This window comes from Epinephelus moara, chromosome 16, assembly GCF_006386435.1.
Source record: "Epinephelus moara isolate mb chromosome 16, YSFRI_EMoa_1.0, whole genome shotgun sequence".
Lineage (NCBI taxonomy): Eukaryota > Metazoa > Chordata > Actinopteri > Perciformes > Serranidae > Epinephelus > Epinephelus moara.
In genome coordinates, this window is record NC_065521.1 from 13,776,602 (window position 1) to 13,792,294 (window position 15,693).

A 15,693-nucleotide genomic window follows, 5' to 3' on the forward strand; every position below is an offset into this window, starting at 1 on the left:
GGTCCCAGGGAAGCGTCCTCTCCCGCCTACCACTCCATTAGGTCCCAGGGAAGCTGAGCCTCCCTTGAAGTGACGATTTTGTCGCATTTATCCAATGACTGTCTCGCTTTGCTGCATGAAAAAAAACTGCTCAGCGCTGTGTCATAGGAATGCTTGGAGGCTCTGTGTCCACCGTGCTGACACGAGAATGTATGACAGGGAGGTCGTGTTTGAAAACTGGTCATAAACAGCTGGTTTTGAACATCATAGTTATGACGTTGAATGCATCCTAGTGCACATTTAATGCAATGTAAATTCTTATTTTAATGTAAATTCAGTAGTGCATATTTGACCGTTTCTTCTATGAAAATTTAGGGGAAGATCAGCCTCCCTTGTTGTCTCAGAGCAATCGCCCATGATGCACACGTCTTCTGATACAGTGTGCGTGTGTAAAAAGAAAATAGTTCCTACATGAAACTGCTTACAACAAGGTCTGGGATTATCTTGATTAACCCTAATATTTTTTTATTTTAATTTTTTTTTTTAGATATTTTTTGGGGCTTTTTTAGCCTTTAATGTATAGGACAGACAAGCGTGAGGGGGGAGAAAGAGTGACATGCAGCAAAGGGCCACAGGCTGGAGTCGAACCCGGGCTGCTGCAGCAACAGCCTTGCACATGGGGCGCCTGCTCTACCACTAAGCCACCGGCGCCCCGATTAACCCAAATCTAACCACTGGCGTCACTCAGAGCATGCACCTCAGGATGTGAAGAGCTTTGTATGCCCACCATAAATGTAGCGCTTCATTCACTTGGAAAAAACGTTGCCTGTTAACAAAATCCAGGCAGCAATTTTGTTTGACCCCACTATGTAACTGGGAAAAACCACGAGTAGTATATAAATGCAATTTATGGAAGACAGGATTTATTTAGCAAATGTTATGCTGGCTGAAAGTTGTGACTTGTCTCAGCATGTTATTTGCAGTTAAGTGTTACTGTAAGCACGATATTGTATGTTTCTACCATATTACAGCTTAATGGTCTTTATTACTTGTTGTAAATATATGTTGCTTTCTGCCACCATGCTGTTCTGGTAAAGCAGAAAAAGCCAGTTTCTCAGCTGTTTGTCTTTGGAAACATTTGTCATATCACTCCCTGCAGGTGCACACTGCAGTCATGTCCATTCTGCACAACAATTGGCTGCTGCCAATCACAAATACCACTGAATCAGGCAGAGATTTGTTTTCCCCTGAGAAGTTCTTGTCTACCTACTGGACATTTGTTCTCCTCTTACTCTCTTCTTCTCCCCTCTCTTCATCCCGACAGTGGTGGAACTTTGCTGACAGTGAGCGGGACCAACCTTGCTACCATCCGAGAACCAAAGATCCGGGCCAAGTATGGGCAGGCAGAATCCTTTCATGTGAGTATTGATGGGAATGACACACACACCACATAAACACACTCACACACAGACACAGTAAAAGTACACAGACTTACAAACAGGTTCAGCAGTGTGGAGACCCATACCAGTATACATTATATACGGTATACATTATTCATCTTTATACATACAGTACATATATTAAGTGACAAATATATTCAGACATACCCCTCTGCATACACAGGAACGTTTGCAGACTACTATGTCTATAGTGGCGCAGAAGGTGGCAGACAGTCTGTCTCTGAGTGTTGCTGGCATCTGCTCTCTCTACAGCTACAGCTTCAGACATCTAACGCTACCTGAGGCCACACAGCTTTTCAAATGTCACCGCACCACATGAGTGTTTGTGTCACAAAAAGAAAGAGACAACATGAGAGAGACTGTGTGTGAGAGTGAAAGTGAGAGAGAATGTTTCGGGGAACGGTGACGAAAAAGAAAAGAAAAAAAAATCTGAAGTCCCATTTAAAGAGTTGAAGGGTTTCATCAATTCTATAGATTCACAAAGCATTTTAGTGATTGTCACTTTGAGTTGAAGCTCTTTAGTTATCGAGGTTAAGAACCGAACTTCAAACAATACCGATGCACTTCAACCTGCGCATAAAGCTGCCGCTTATTGAGGCAAACAGCCTACACGACGCATCCCACACAGCCCTTTATCAAAGTGCTACTTTGCACTTAAAGGACCATGCTGATGTTTTTTAATGTTGTCGCCCATTTACTACAAATCATGAATACTGAAATGACAGCCATTTCCCAAAGCATACAATGGTGTTTTACATTTTTCAATATATTTTTCCACCCTTCCAGACAGCCTTTTTTATTCGTTTCATTACTGCATGACAGCCAACCTGCAGAGACTTGCTTGAGATCCATCACAATGAACATCATGTCTGTGTTCGTTTTTTGTTAAAGTGGCATTACTATTGTGTTGCAGTGCAATTGAATGAGTGGATTAATTTGAAATCTCTGTGGTGTGTTCAGAGAAGGACTTGCCTTGATAAAGTTGCACCTTCACAAGTAAGGTTATCAGAAAAAATAAAACATGACGGCAAATGATAATCAACTTATTTAATATTTACATTTTACTCTATGCTGACACGGGTGTACAACAACGTGTTTCTTGCCACAGGTTGGGGTTAAAGGGGAACGTCAGAATTTTCCAACCTGGACCCTATTTTTCCATGTTTTTGTGTCTGAGTGACAAATGTAAACAGCAGTCTTTAACTTTAGTCCAGTATTGATTGAGGCTGCTACAGCCAGCATTGACAAAACATGCTGCAATGTAACCACTCCAGGCATGTTCGCACCATCAATTTACAAAGTGCTTGTTTTTGCGACGAACAGGCTCTGATTATTACTCTAAGTGTCTTACATTATGGAAGGATCCCTACAGATGTCGACCTATTTTTCAAAGAGCGAGATCATTTTTGTGAAACCAGAAACAGCCTCGAAATTGCTCTCACCAAACCCACCAGACTCTATTTGAATGAACAGCAATTTTAGCATGTACAGAGCCAGAACATTTTCACATGTAACTGTGTTAATTAAGGATTTTTTTTTTCAACCAAACCAGAGTTGGTGATTGTTGAAACAATGGACAGACAAACCAAGATGGCTTTGTTAGTCTTATTTTGGTTTTGTGGACTTTAAATGAAGTGGGTTGTAAATATAAATTAAAGCAAATATGGCTATGACATCGTGTATTCATGTATTCTCCAAAGCAATGATGTAAAATATTCTCAGGTACAAGCAAAGGCACACAGCACATTGCCCATTATTAACAGTTAATCATAAATTTGCAGTCAATTTACATTTCCAATAGGTACAACAGCATCACATTTTCACAGGGCACTGACTTACAAAAAGGATGGATTATTATACCCAACGGATCTACTTTGAAATACAGTTATAGTCTGCAGGTTATTCTCAGTATTATAAAGAGGCTGTGTTACATGTTTGTAAGACATTCTCTTGTAAATGGAGCAGTAACTAGATAATAATGGAAAGCAGTGTGTTTAGATTTGTGTCAGTGTGCCTACAGGATAGTTTTGTGCAAAGATGACTAAAGCAATTGTCTTTTTCCCTTCTCATCTTTAGTAGATTTGCCCACTGACTGAAAACATAAGCCATAAACTCTTTCTTGTTTCCTCTCTCTTGTTTTCAGAACTGCACGGTGTATAATAACTCAGTCATGGTGTGCCTGGCTCCATCTGTGGCAGATTCAGAGCTGGGTTTTTCCGATACCGGCACAGGCCCGGATGAGATTGGGTTCTACATGGACAACGTGAACGCTCTGGTGGTGGTCAATGAGTCATTCAGCTACTACCCTGACCCTGTGTTTGAACCATTGAGTCCCTCTGGGATACTGGAGCTCAAGCCCACATCTCCACTTATTCTCAAGGTCAGAAAGGCAGAAGTGTGTTTTTATTTTTTGTTTGTTTCATTTTATTCATTTATGTATTTATTTATTTATTTTTGAGATTTATGTGCTGGCATGTACATTTCACATTTTTTCGATCAGTGCTCTGATCTGAGGTTGTTACCTCACAAACAGCACTGGCTAGTACCACTACTGCAACACAACTTGTCAGGTACTTGTTCAAAGCTGAAAAGACTCAAGTGGACTCCTTTCAGACAGCTCATGCAGTAAGCATAGGGCGATTGACACCTACAAAAACGGCCACATTTACTTGGTATGAGAAAATGAAAGGTTGTTAAAAGGTAGACGGTTCCTTGTGTTGCCTTTGGATCATCTTGAAATGTAAAAACAAGAATTCAGATGAGAGGATTATCCCTGTGTTTTGTTCTATTGCTGAATTAATATCACACTGCATTGCATTTGTTGACTGATATGTTCTGTAATGATGGCTAGTTCTTTGGAGCATCCCTTTAACTTTTTCCACCATCAATCAACCTTTTGCTTAGCCCCCGTAGTCATTTTTGCAATAACTGATTCTTGCTGTCACCTTGCCACCTCGGATTCTTGCCTTCTCATTTACGGCTGGTGATCAGCAATTTTGACAACTGTTGCTAGGAGATTTTATCAGCAGTAGCAAGCAAGTTATTGAAGGAATACTTCATAACATTTGTATCTCAATTACTTACTGTGCCTCTATGGTGAATTTGTAAAGAAAAGCATTTTTTGCACATGCCTCAACAGTGAATGGAGAATCCAAAAAAGTGAACATTTTTCATGAATTCAAGTAATTAGGTTTTGCACTGCAGAACAACAAAACAATATCAAAACATTTGTTAACAGACTCTTACAGAACTTGTGCAGTATAATCCAAGTCTTATTTATCTAGTTGTACGCTCAGCGCTACCTGAAATCATGCATTTTCGCTAAAACCTTAGCTGAGGCACACGACTCGTCCGTGCACACGACTATTTTTACTGTTGTTAATCACAGGCCCTGATTACTTTGATCCATGAAGGATGTTCACCTTTTTGGATTCTCCATTCACCGTTGAGGCATGTGCAAAAAATACTTTTCTTTACAAATTCAAGCTAACACACGGTAAGTAGTTATACAAATGGTCATTGTGTGTTCGAAGTATTCCTTTAAACTAACATGAACCCAGCACTCAGCTGGATTAAACCTCATAGCGTGTGTCTTCTTTTAGTTTATGCATGCACAGGCACACATACATCAATAACAAGCAAGTTCTCATCAGCAATGAGACAGGACTCACATACTGTACAAGAGTGGCATACAAAAAAAAAAACTGCCTCTGAAATGTAACTACTAATCACTAGTAACCTATATTCAGTATGAGAGAGCAACCATATCCTGAATTATGGCACAGCAACTATGTTTTTGTCTTGTGATTAGTTAGCAACAATAAAACACACAGGTCAATTCAGTATGAAGCCAAACATAAATGTACACTGATTTACCAATCTGTAGATCTAGGCTACTTTTAGATGACTTCCATCCGTCAATCTTTCTTGGTGAAAACATCAGTTATGGCGTTGTACAACATGTCCTTACGGGCAGAATAGTGATACACTGACTTCTAGCTTTTCTTCTTTTCTTGTACTAGTTCATTTAAAAACACTTTTTTGTCCCTTTACTAGATGTAGCGTGGTTAGGGCTGAGGTGGTTCTCCCTCTCACTATGATTTTCTTTTTGCTTTGTAAATCCAATTTTGCAAAATTGTTCATTTCAGAGACGTTCAGGGCCGCTGCCATAAAAACACTGATGCTAACATACAGCAGCTACAATGAGCTCTGACATAGTGACGTCCAAATCCAACTGTGCACATTTCCAGTGTGGAATCTTGATTCTACATACCATATATAACAAATGGCATTTCTGGCATATTTATGTGAAAAGGCACAGAGAAGAGTTGTGCTTCCTTGACGTTAATGTTGAGGGATCCAACTGTGCATGCTTGTTTGACTTGGATTCACAGTGAATGGGGATTAAAAGCACGGCCTTTTTCCCGATTATTTTCATACTTGATGATGCACAACTGCCACATCTCTCATTGTAACCTCTAAACTATTGAATTAACTCACAAATGAAAGCTAGAAATCACAAGAATAAACAGTAATATTTCAAATAAAAGTTTATCTCATGAAATATTGGTTTAAAAAATGTGATTTACAAGCCAGACAGGGTTGCCGCTGCCTAGCTTGTCTACCCGATGGCGGGTCCGTTCCAGCATTAAGTTAACAGCTGCTTCCGACTGTGTTGCAGGGAAATCTTTGTGTAGAAGATGTACATTAAAAAAACAGCGTTGGTCTTGTGTAGCAGTGTAGAGCTAGACCATTGCAATATTTATATTGTGGTAAAGCTCAGAGTATTATTTTGTTCTTACATAACTATACTTGGCTGCTGAGCTTACACGCTTGTTTATGTTTCTGATCAGTTTCACTTTTAACATTAGAGGAGAAAGGGCTTTTAGGATGAGGACTAATCGATGTGTTTGGCAAACTCAACACTATATTTGGTAACGCTGGCTGTGTAAGCTTACCCAAATCCCATAAAGAGTGAGGCAGAGCCGCTGACATTACCCTTCACTCCAGTATCTAAGACCGGCTTCCACACAGTGAAGAAACACTACTCAGTGGAGCAACAGGGCATTTTTTGCAACCTTTAACACCACAGGCTAGTTTGTTGGTGGTGTCCTTTTGGCCTGTAGGTAGTAAGCTAGTTAGCTATACACATAATTACATCACAGATACAGAGTGTGTGTGTGTGTGTGCACTTGTACATACATACTAAATATTTTATTCAAACCTAGGTTTAGGTAGCGGTGGGTAGATGTTTTTCTCCCAAGGTTTTTCTACTTTCAGTTCGACTACAAGAATCTCAAACATATTGAACTTATCTTGTATTAATAATGGCAAAGTCTACATACACCAACACATACATAAAACACACACTCACTGGCATTTTTATTCTCACACGAAGTGGGGGGAAAAAAAGCTCTCAAATGTGTTTACAAGGTCTCTTGGAGGGGGTTTAAAAAAATCTCTCAAATTTATAATTGAAAGCTGAAAGCAAAAAGTCCACACCTTTCAAGGCCACTTTCTTTCCTTCAGTAACTAACAGCAACTTCTTTGACTGACGTCCTCCTCTGCAGCCTCGAGCCCTCTTAAATAACAGTCTTTTCAATTTGTGTAATTAATTTCTAGTGCTGGAAGGGCCAGTGTGGAAGCACACAGGCCCACGGTCCAGGAGATTTGGATTATATTGGTTTTCATTTTCATTAACAGTGATTGGACATAAGTATATGAAATTAATTGGCAATTCCTGAGTCGTGTGTATGTGTCGTTGTGTTATCTCACTGAGCTCACCTGAAATATTTAGTCAAAGAGTTATTGGAGAGGAATTAGAGTGGCTGTTGGAGGGAATATATATATGTGCTATTACTAATGTGAAATTAACTGAAACAACCAGTGGATCAGTGTCTGCAAATAACTTGAGGGGGTGAAAATACAATTTCTAACTGCTGACACGATGTCATATGTGCAGTGTAAGTAGTGTAGAACACTTCCTCTTTCATGAGTCCACACTTTGCACAATAAAGGAACAATATAATATTAATTTCTTTTAGATCAGTGTCACATTGATGTCCTACATTTGCATTGAATTCAGTGCTTTTATCCTCTGCTAGAATTTGCCTTGACTATCTCTTGTGTTATCACAGAGAGTGTGTTACGCTGTTTATTCCCATGAAGAGATTGAAAGCAGCATAACCGTCGTAATTTATTTCTTAAATGATAATTTATTAGCAAAGAGCCTCTCAGTAATTGCCAAATCTCCTGCTTGGCTTGTTGGTGGAACTGCCTACCCACTGGAAGCGCTGATGAGATGGACAAAAATGCAATTTGGCGGGGTGGGGATGTGGGGGTTGCATTTCTCAGAGATGCGTGCACTGCGCTCGCCACGCAATTAATTTCTCATCTGAAGTGTTGGGTGTGTTTTCACTGCAAAAGAGAAAGAAAAGAAAAAACATTTATCTGGTCTTGGGTGTTTCGTGAGTGCTTTCCTGTGTGTGTTTGTGTGTTTTTGAGAGCGTGTCCCCGCATGATGCTTGTTGCCTGTAGTGTGTATGTGTGGCAACAGCTCCATGTGTGGCTTCAACTTGAGTGCATGTGTTGCTTGAACTCTACGTGTGTGTGGCGAGAAGTCTGTGTGTGAGTTTGCGAGATGGAATGGGATGCATGTTTACAGGGTTGCAGAGCGGGGCTGGGTGGCGGCCCGCAGAGACGATGGGATTGGAAAACGGAGTCTGTCTCTGCGTCCCACTGCTAAGCCAGCGGGAGACACGGCAGCTATCTCCTCTCTCTCTCCGTCTCTCCGTCTAGCCAGCTCACTCACCAGCTCTGTTTTCTGCTCATTCCCATTTTCTTTCTCACTTCAGAGTATATTCCTTTCATCTTTTTCTACCTCTCTCATAATCTTTTCTCCGTTCTCTCCACTCGTCGCGCCCGCTCTCCTGATGTTTTCTTGCCACGTTCTCTGTCTTGTTTTCTTTGTATTCATCTTTCCCCCTGTTGCTTTTTGTTTTCTTGCTATTGCTTGAGTTCCCTCTTTTCACACCGCTAACTGCCTCCCCTCCATCACAGACAATGTGTGTGTCAAATTGGAACTAGTGGACTTGATATTGAAATGAAAAGCTGGAACAGAAATTGACAAATGTTAGAATTTACACACCTCGGGTACAGACTTTATGTGTGGAATTCAGTTTAGTGGACAGAAGACAAAAGACTGTTGGTGGGGGAGAGTTGGTGTGCCTCTGAACTGCCGCTATGTATTATATACAGCATGCATTATACACTTTTCTACCTTCCTCTTCACCCTGTTTTACTTTTATTTTCCAGTTGATTTATCAGAATTGTTTTAAAATAGAATACTTGATCTGAAAACCCACAATTCATACACTGAACAACAATCAAATGAAGAAGAACAGAGTATCAGCAATCCTACAGTTGCAAACAATTCAAGCTTGCAAAGGACAAAAGAAACATTTGTTATTTAAATGATAAGTCTTGTGAGCAAAGGAGGTGTTTGGCCCTACCACCCTGGCTTCATTTTCCTTCTCCAGAGGTTGCTGCTTGAATCCTGGTGACACCTTTTGTTGCAGGAACTACCACAGAAGCCTGTTTGAGTATTCTGGCAGGTGTTCATATGTCTGTTTGTCTATGGACATATTTTTGTCAAAATGACAGTGTTACAACTGTGCAAGAAGCAGTAATGAAACTCTACAGGTGTGTAGGTGAGATCACAATAAAGGCTTAACTCCAAGACAAGTGTGGTCCATGCAGTTGCACTAAGTAAGGGGGTATGACGTAAGGAAGGGGCCATTGACCCCTGCTACTTTAAGCCCCTGGCCCACATTTGTTTAAGTTGCGGTTTGCTGTATTCTGGCTGGAGTGACCTCATCACAAGGTGGTCTCTAGTGTCTGGTTTGTTTGTCAGCAGGTTTACAGAAAAAAAACTACTAGCCAAATTATTTTGATAGTTGGTGGAAGGGTGTAGCGTAGGCCGAGGAAGAATTGATATCTGAATCAAGGGTCGGATACTCAAATAATTTTTTGCTTTTGTTAACACTTGGAGATAGAGCACTTGGCCTTGGCGATAACTGCGCCCTCCAAGTGCTTCTCTACTTTATATTTTTTAATTGTCAACAAAAGCCCAATGAAAAGACCAAAACCATCAGTGACAGTGAACTTGTCTTATTAATTGTATTGTGTGTGTTTGTGTATCCAAAGCCATGCAGTTCCATTGGTGTCCAAAAGCAGACAGTGTTACAATGGGTGACATGCTCCTTTATCCTGATGAACACACACTCTGTAGTTTGCATGAAAAAGTTTGCGTAAATGAGCCGATCCCCTCTCCTCACCACATTTCCTTCTGTCTGTGTTCAGGGTCGTAACCTGATCCCAGCGGCTCCAGGTAACAGCCGCCTCAACTACACGGTGCTGATTGGAGAGACTCCCTGCGTCCTCACCCTGTCTGAGAGCCAGCTGCTGTGTGAATGGCCCAACCTCACCGGACAACACAAAGTCACGGTCAGATCACGACTCCTCTTCTCCATCAGTGACATTTTGACCTGACTTCACTTTGACTTGACTCTATGATGCACTTTTTCACCCTGTTTTAGACCAGCATGCATTGAATGGATTATCTGACAGAGAACTCGCTCTATATTTCGGGTTGAGACCTTCATGGTAGACTTCTCTCCTAATCAATGTTTTTATTTCTTCTCTGTCTTATTCATTAAATAACTGGGTCAGTTTTCACTTTGTGGGATTTATTCAAAAAGCAGTTTATAAAAGGACAAAGAAATACCACCTGTTCTACTTGGTATATCCACACTGACCCAGTAAGTCATGTTTATGAATATGAAAACATTCTAGCCTGACAATCTCAGCCCATAATGTCACTCTAACCTTGTTGTTGAGTTATGTGAATAACCCCTTGCGTCTTTTCTAAACAATTTCCTCTGACAGATCCGGGATACGCTCCATTGAGCTTGCACACCAAGGCTGCTGTTAAATATTTAACGCTTAATTAACATGTTGATCTTCATTGGCCTTCAGCTAGCCTGTTGCTGAAAGTAAGGCAGTGAAAGTTTCAGGAACCAGAGCCCTGATATTTAGAACACAAAGAACAAATCTGCAGACTTTGCACTACTTCAGTGTCAAGTTAAATCCATTAAGTGTTTGAAATGTCGCAGTTCACAGGGAAATCATTCTTTTATTCACCCAACGTGTCCGACATGACCACAGTGAACCTCCAGACATGTCGGCAGATTGAAAACCATGTTTCTTTCTCTCCACTGAAGCGTATCCACATCAACAGCTGTGCAGGCGTCAGCAGTTCTTCACTGCAGGTGCTGCTGGTTTTGGATTTGAGAGGTTTATAAGTCCCTCAGTGCCGTCTCCATTTTTCATGTATTTTTATTAGATTCACTTTGATGGTGCAGACATTTAAAAGTACACAAAATATAATGTACCTAACCCTCAGTAAATCCACAAGCCAATCCACCATCCACACTCAACTCTAATCGAAGCCCCACTCATCACCGCCGCTCCACGCATCTCTCCCTACATTGACTCTTAGCCCAGAATTCTACCCCAAACTTTGTCACATTTAGCAAGTTTTTAGACTGTGTGGAATAGAGCAGAATAGTCAGTGCGACTTCAGGCATGTCAGTGGAGTTTCACTGCCAGCATCCCTTGAGCCATTCAAGTAAAGGGGAGAAGTGGGCAACGACAAGCACTTGAAGTCTTTGCACCGGCCAAAAGTCAGAAACCACTGGGGACTCAATTAAGGCTCTTTTATTCAATTCTCAATCTGTTGGTTATTTTTTCGACCATTTAATGTTCTCCATATTTTCCCAAAGCCCATGATGACGTCTTCCAATTACTTGTTTTGTTTCACTGCCAGTCCCCAAATCCAAAGTTATTGTATTTGTAATAATGAATAATTGATTCTGAGAATAGTTGTCAATTCACTGGTTGATTAATAATCCCAGTGCTAAAATCATGCTGTAGAATATAACGTTGAATTTGATAGTCTACATCAGCAGGACAATAACGGCTCCACCCTGCTTAAGCTCAGCAATTAGCTGGAAACATCAATGAGTCCAAACTGGTTGAAAAGATTTCTTCACACTTACATCTATTCAGTGTTTCACTTTATTCAGTCTTTCATACCCATATCAGAGCATCCATAAATCAACAATGAACAGGTACATAAAAGCAACCAATCCTATTCTAATCATTGGCAATATGCAACACACCTGTGCACAACTCTGGTGGTATGAGCTCCACCTCTTAGTAATGGTGGGTTTTGATATGAGTGTTATGCTTATGCTTTTATTTCTTATAGAATTTGGGGTCTATAGTGCATGATGGTTCTGGACTGGATTCCCCTCTATGGAGCTTTGTTCTACTTTTGTTTTGAGATGTTCTATAGATCAGGGGATCTCTGATTTGTGATGGCTTAAGCTTGAACCCTTTCAAAGCCCCATATACTGTATGTGATGAAACTGTTTAGTAAGATTATAGGGTGCCTTTTGATTGTATGGGTTTTTTCTTCTGTATTCACTGTGTTCCACCCCTATTTGTACTTTATGATAAGTATGGCTTCCATTTGTGTGCCTCACAGCACTCCATTCATTACTTAAAACCTACAGTCTCCAAGAGGTGGAGCTTCTTCCACCAGGGTTGTGCACAGCTGTGTTGCATATGATTGGGATTCGTAACTTCAGGTGCCTGTCCATTGTTGAAACATTTACTCTCTGATGAAGGTCTGGCAGACCAAAGCTCTGAATAAAGTGAAACACTACATAGATGTAAGTGTGCGGGAATCTTTTCTACCAGTATACTCTATTGCTGCACAGTGGGTGATGGGTTGGCAGGGAGTGTGCCACTGTCTAGATTTTTTTGGAACCTTTTGGAAGAATCCCAAAGCAGAAAACATATTTATTTTCCCCTGTTTTCATCTCAGAGTGCACCAGAATGCTTCTCTTATATGTTAAAATTGCCCTCCGGCATCCCCCTACTCCTACAGGGGCTCCGTTTCTGACGCCTTTTTCATCTCAGTCAAGTTTGCCTACCTGGTCCAGTGGTGGTGATAGCTGCACATTGTGTCAATTAAAGGCAAATATTGTGCTTCCTTTTTGTTGAAAACCTGCCGTTTTGCCTGTTCTAACATGGGAAGTAGATTTTTTTTGTTTTGTTTTTTGGAATATACTGTTGGAATGGAGTTACATGCAGTTTGGGCACCCCTGGTCAAAAGTTTGTTAACTGTGAATAGCTAAGCCAGTAAAAGATGAGCTGATTTCCAAAAGGCAAAATGTTAAGAATGACACATTTCTTTAATATTTTAAGCAAGATTGCTTTTATTAATTCAATCTTTTACAGTTTCAAAATGACAAAAAAAAGGAAAATCTCTGAAGCAAAGCTTTGGGCACCCTGCATGGTCAGTATTTACTGTAGTAACACAGGTGTCCTTTTCACTAAATTCTGCACCCTTTTTTCTCCAAACATACCTTTGCTCATTGCGTACAAAAAGTTCCATTTTAACTTAATCAGTCTACAGGACTTTTTTCCAAAAGCATCAGCCTTTTTAAGATGTTCCTTTGCAAACTTCTGACGCTGAATTTTGTGGTGAGGACACAGGGAAGGTTTTCCTCTGATGACTCTTTCATGAAGGTCATATTTGTACAGGTGTGGCTGCACAGTAGAACAGTGCACCACCACTCCAGAGTCTGATAAATCTTTGTTCTTTGAGTTTTGATTAGCATGTCTGAAAATCCTACGAGCAGCCCTCTCGGAAAGTTTTCTTGGTCTTCCAGACCTCAACTTGACCTCCGCAGTTCCTGTTAACTGCCATTTCCTAATGACATTATGAACTCAGGAAACAAGGAATGTTTTCAGAGTGCTGGGCAGCTGTTTAGAGGAGCCCATGGCTGCTGATTGTTGGGACAAGGTTTCAGGAGTTACAATATTTATAAAGCTTTGAAATTTGCATCGCCTGGCCTTTCCTAATGATGACTGTGAATTAAACATAGCCATAACAAGTTAATGATGATCTGACACTCGAATAAAAGTTGTCTGAGAGCTCAAATGTCTTGGGGTGCCCAAACTTTTCATGGTGCTCCTTTCCCTTTTTCACTTTGAAACTGATATAAAATAATACTCTCATCTTGCTTGAAATGTTGAAAAGCATGTGTCATCTTTAACTTCATGCCTTTGGAGATCAGTTCATCTTCTACTTACTTAACTATTCACAGAAAAATAATTTTTGACTAGGGGTGCCGAAACTTTTGCAAGCCACTATATATACAAACCTACTTCTCAGGATTAATAAGAGTAGCATATAAACTGAATGTGAGCCAACAGAGAGTTAAATGATGATAAGAAAAGTTTCCACTTTTGCTACAGTTTATGTCCATGACAAGGCACTATCACCAGTGGGGCTCTGTCCTAAAGCTGTGCAGAAACATTAAAGGTGGTATTAAGAATAGAATTGTTTCTCCAGGATGCCACTGATACGCAGACGCTAAGCTTGTCTCTAAGCTCTAATCCAGGAACCTCGTTCACTGTATAAACCTTTCTGATGTGCAAATTTTGTCCAACTCTCAGCAAATCCAAGCTGCATATTGCATTTTTCTGGGAAGACTTTGCCACATCATCGAGTTATATTTCCTGTTTTCTATGTGAATTGTCACAAGCTGGGACTAGTTTTTTTTTTATCACCACTCACAATGTGAATACTGTTGATGTCACTGTTGTTTCTAGAGTTTTATATACTCTGTAGTTATGACACAGTGGGAGATAGCGCTGGGAAAAGTCAAAGAACAAGCTTACAAATGCGTCTCGTGCCAACCATTCAGCTTTACTTGTCCAGAGTTGTCATCAGACTGCACACTTAAGTCCCTGATTCATTCTGACTGGAGCAGACTTTCAAAATCACCGCCTAGCTCCTGGAGCATCTGTACTGAGGAAGGTCAAACCTCAGCCAGGCGATGCAGCACTCACTCTGAATATATTTGGATGTTTGTCTGAATATCCCGCCAGTACGCCCACTCAACTCCCCCCACCTCCCACTCCCTTTAAACTTATCACCAATGTCCTCTCACAGTCATTTCACTATATCTTTATGACATTTACTCCCCTCTAGCTACAGCCAATATACCTCGAAAGCCACTGACAGCGCATCCATGTAATTCAATATGATAGCTCTCAACGCAACCAGCCAGTTCCAAGGTGGAACTGGATTTTTTTTTTTCCTTTTTTTTACCCCCCTTTTCTTTTTTCTTTTTCTTTTTTTTTTTTTTGAATGAAATGTCATGTTGAATATCGGAGCGATGCGATGTGTTGGCGGGGGTGGTGGAGTTAGTCCTTCGTCTGACAATAGCCGAAGAAAAAATAGAGCTGTCTGTTCCGATCTCTTCTGCTGTGTGTGTGTGTGTGTGTGTGTGTGTGTGTGTGTGTGTTACTGCACGTACGAGTGTTTGTGGCTTCCTTCCCATGTGCGTGAGCGCTCCCATGTTTGTGTTTATGTGCACATCTTTGTCTTTGCATGTGCTGTGCGTAGCGCTGCAGAGAAGGACACAGCTGTAGCACAATAATATTCCCCATGTAGAATGACCTACATACAGGGGACCCCAATGGGTGTCCAGACATAGTGGGCTTGTGTGTGTGTGCGTGTGCTTTAGTGTGCATGTGGGTGTACAGACTGTGTCAGCGTGTCTTTGTGTGTCCCTTCGGATGCTCAGCTGTGTGTTGGCAGCTGTGTGCCTCCCTTGAGTTTTCGAAGAAACTTGTTTGTTGTTTTGGCCTTCAGCTTTTTAAGTTCCTCCATCAGTCCTTCAGTCTGTCAGGAGAATAAAAATAGACAAATGCCTAGAAAATGTGTCACCAACTTAATATCGCTTGTACTTATGCTGCATTCAAGTCGTCTGAGGATAGGATACCAGATATAGCAGTGACCTCTTATTAGACGACACATTATAATTGGGAATATTAGGGGTAATAAACCTACCCTTCATCTCCAAATGCCCTGTTTTATTGATACATTTTGCATGCAAGGCCTACTGTGCATCCAATATGTGAGCATAGATTTTAATGTGATTATGCAATCATCCAAACCTTCTTCCTCACTTGTGGGTACAACAAGCTAAAACAATGACATCATTGACATATTTTCCCACATGGCTACATTATGAATTTAAGTCAAATATTCACTCTGTTAATACATCTGCTGTAGTCTCCTGAGGAAAATATCTGTCTCTTTGGCTGCTAA

The 15,693-nt window shown here is 40.7% G+C and overlaps 1 protein-coding gene across 1 annotated transcript in view; it reads left to right on the forward strand.

Moving 5' to 3' along the window:
• LOC126402426 (plexin-A1-like) overlaps window positions 1-15,693 on the forward strand; it is a 354,576-nt gene that overhangs the window by 288,829 nt on the left and 50,054 nt on the right. Inside the window, exons 17-19 of the mRNA XM_050064404.1 lie at window positions 1,304-1,397; window positions 3,583-3,819; window positions 9,801-9,944. Coding sequence (XP_049920361.1) covers window positions 1,304-1,397; window positions 3,583-3,819; window positions 9,801-9,944 — 475 coding nt within the window. The remainder of the gene's footprint in view (window positions 1-1,303; window positions 1,398-3,582; window positions 3,820-9,800; window positions 9,945-15,693) is intronic.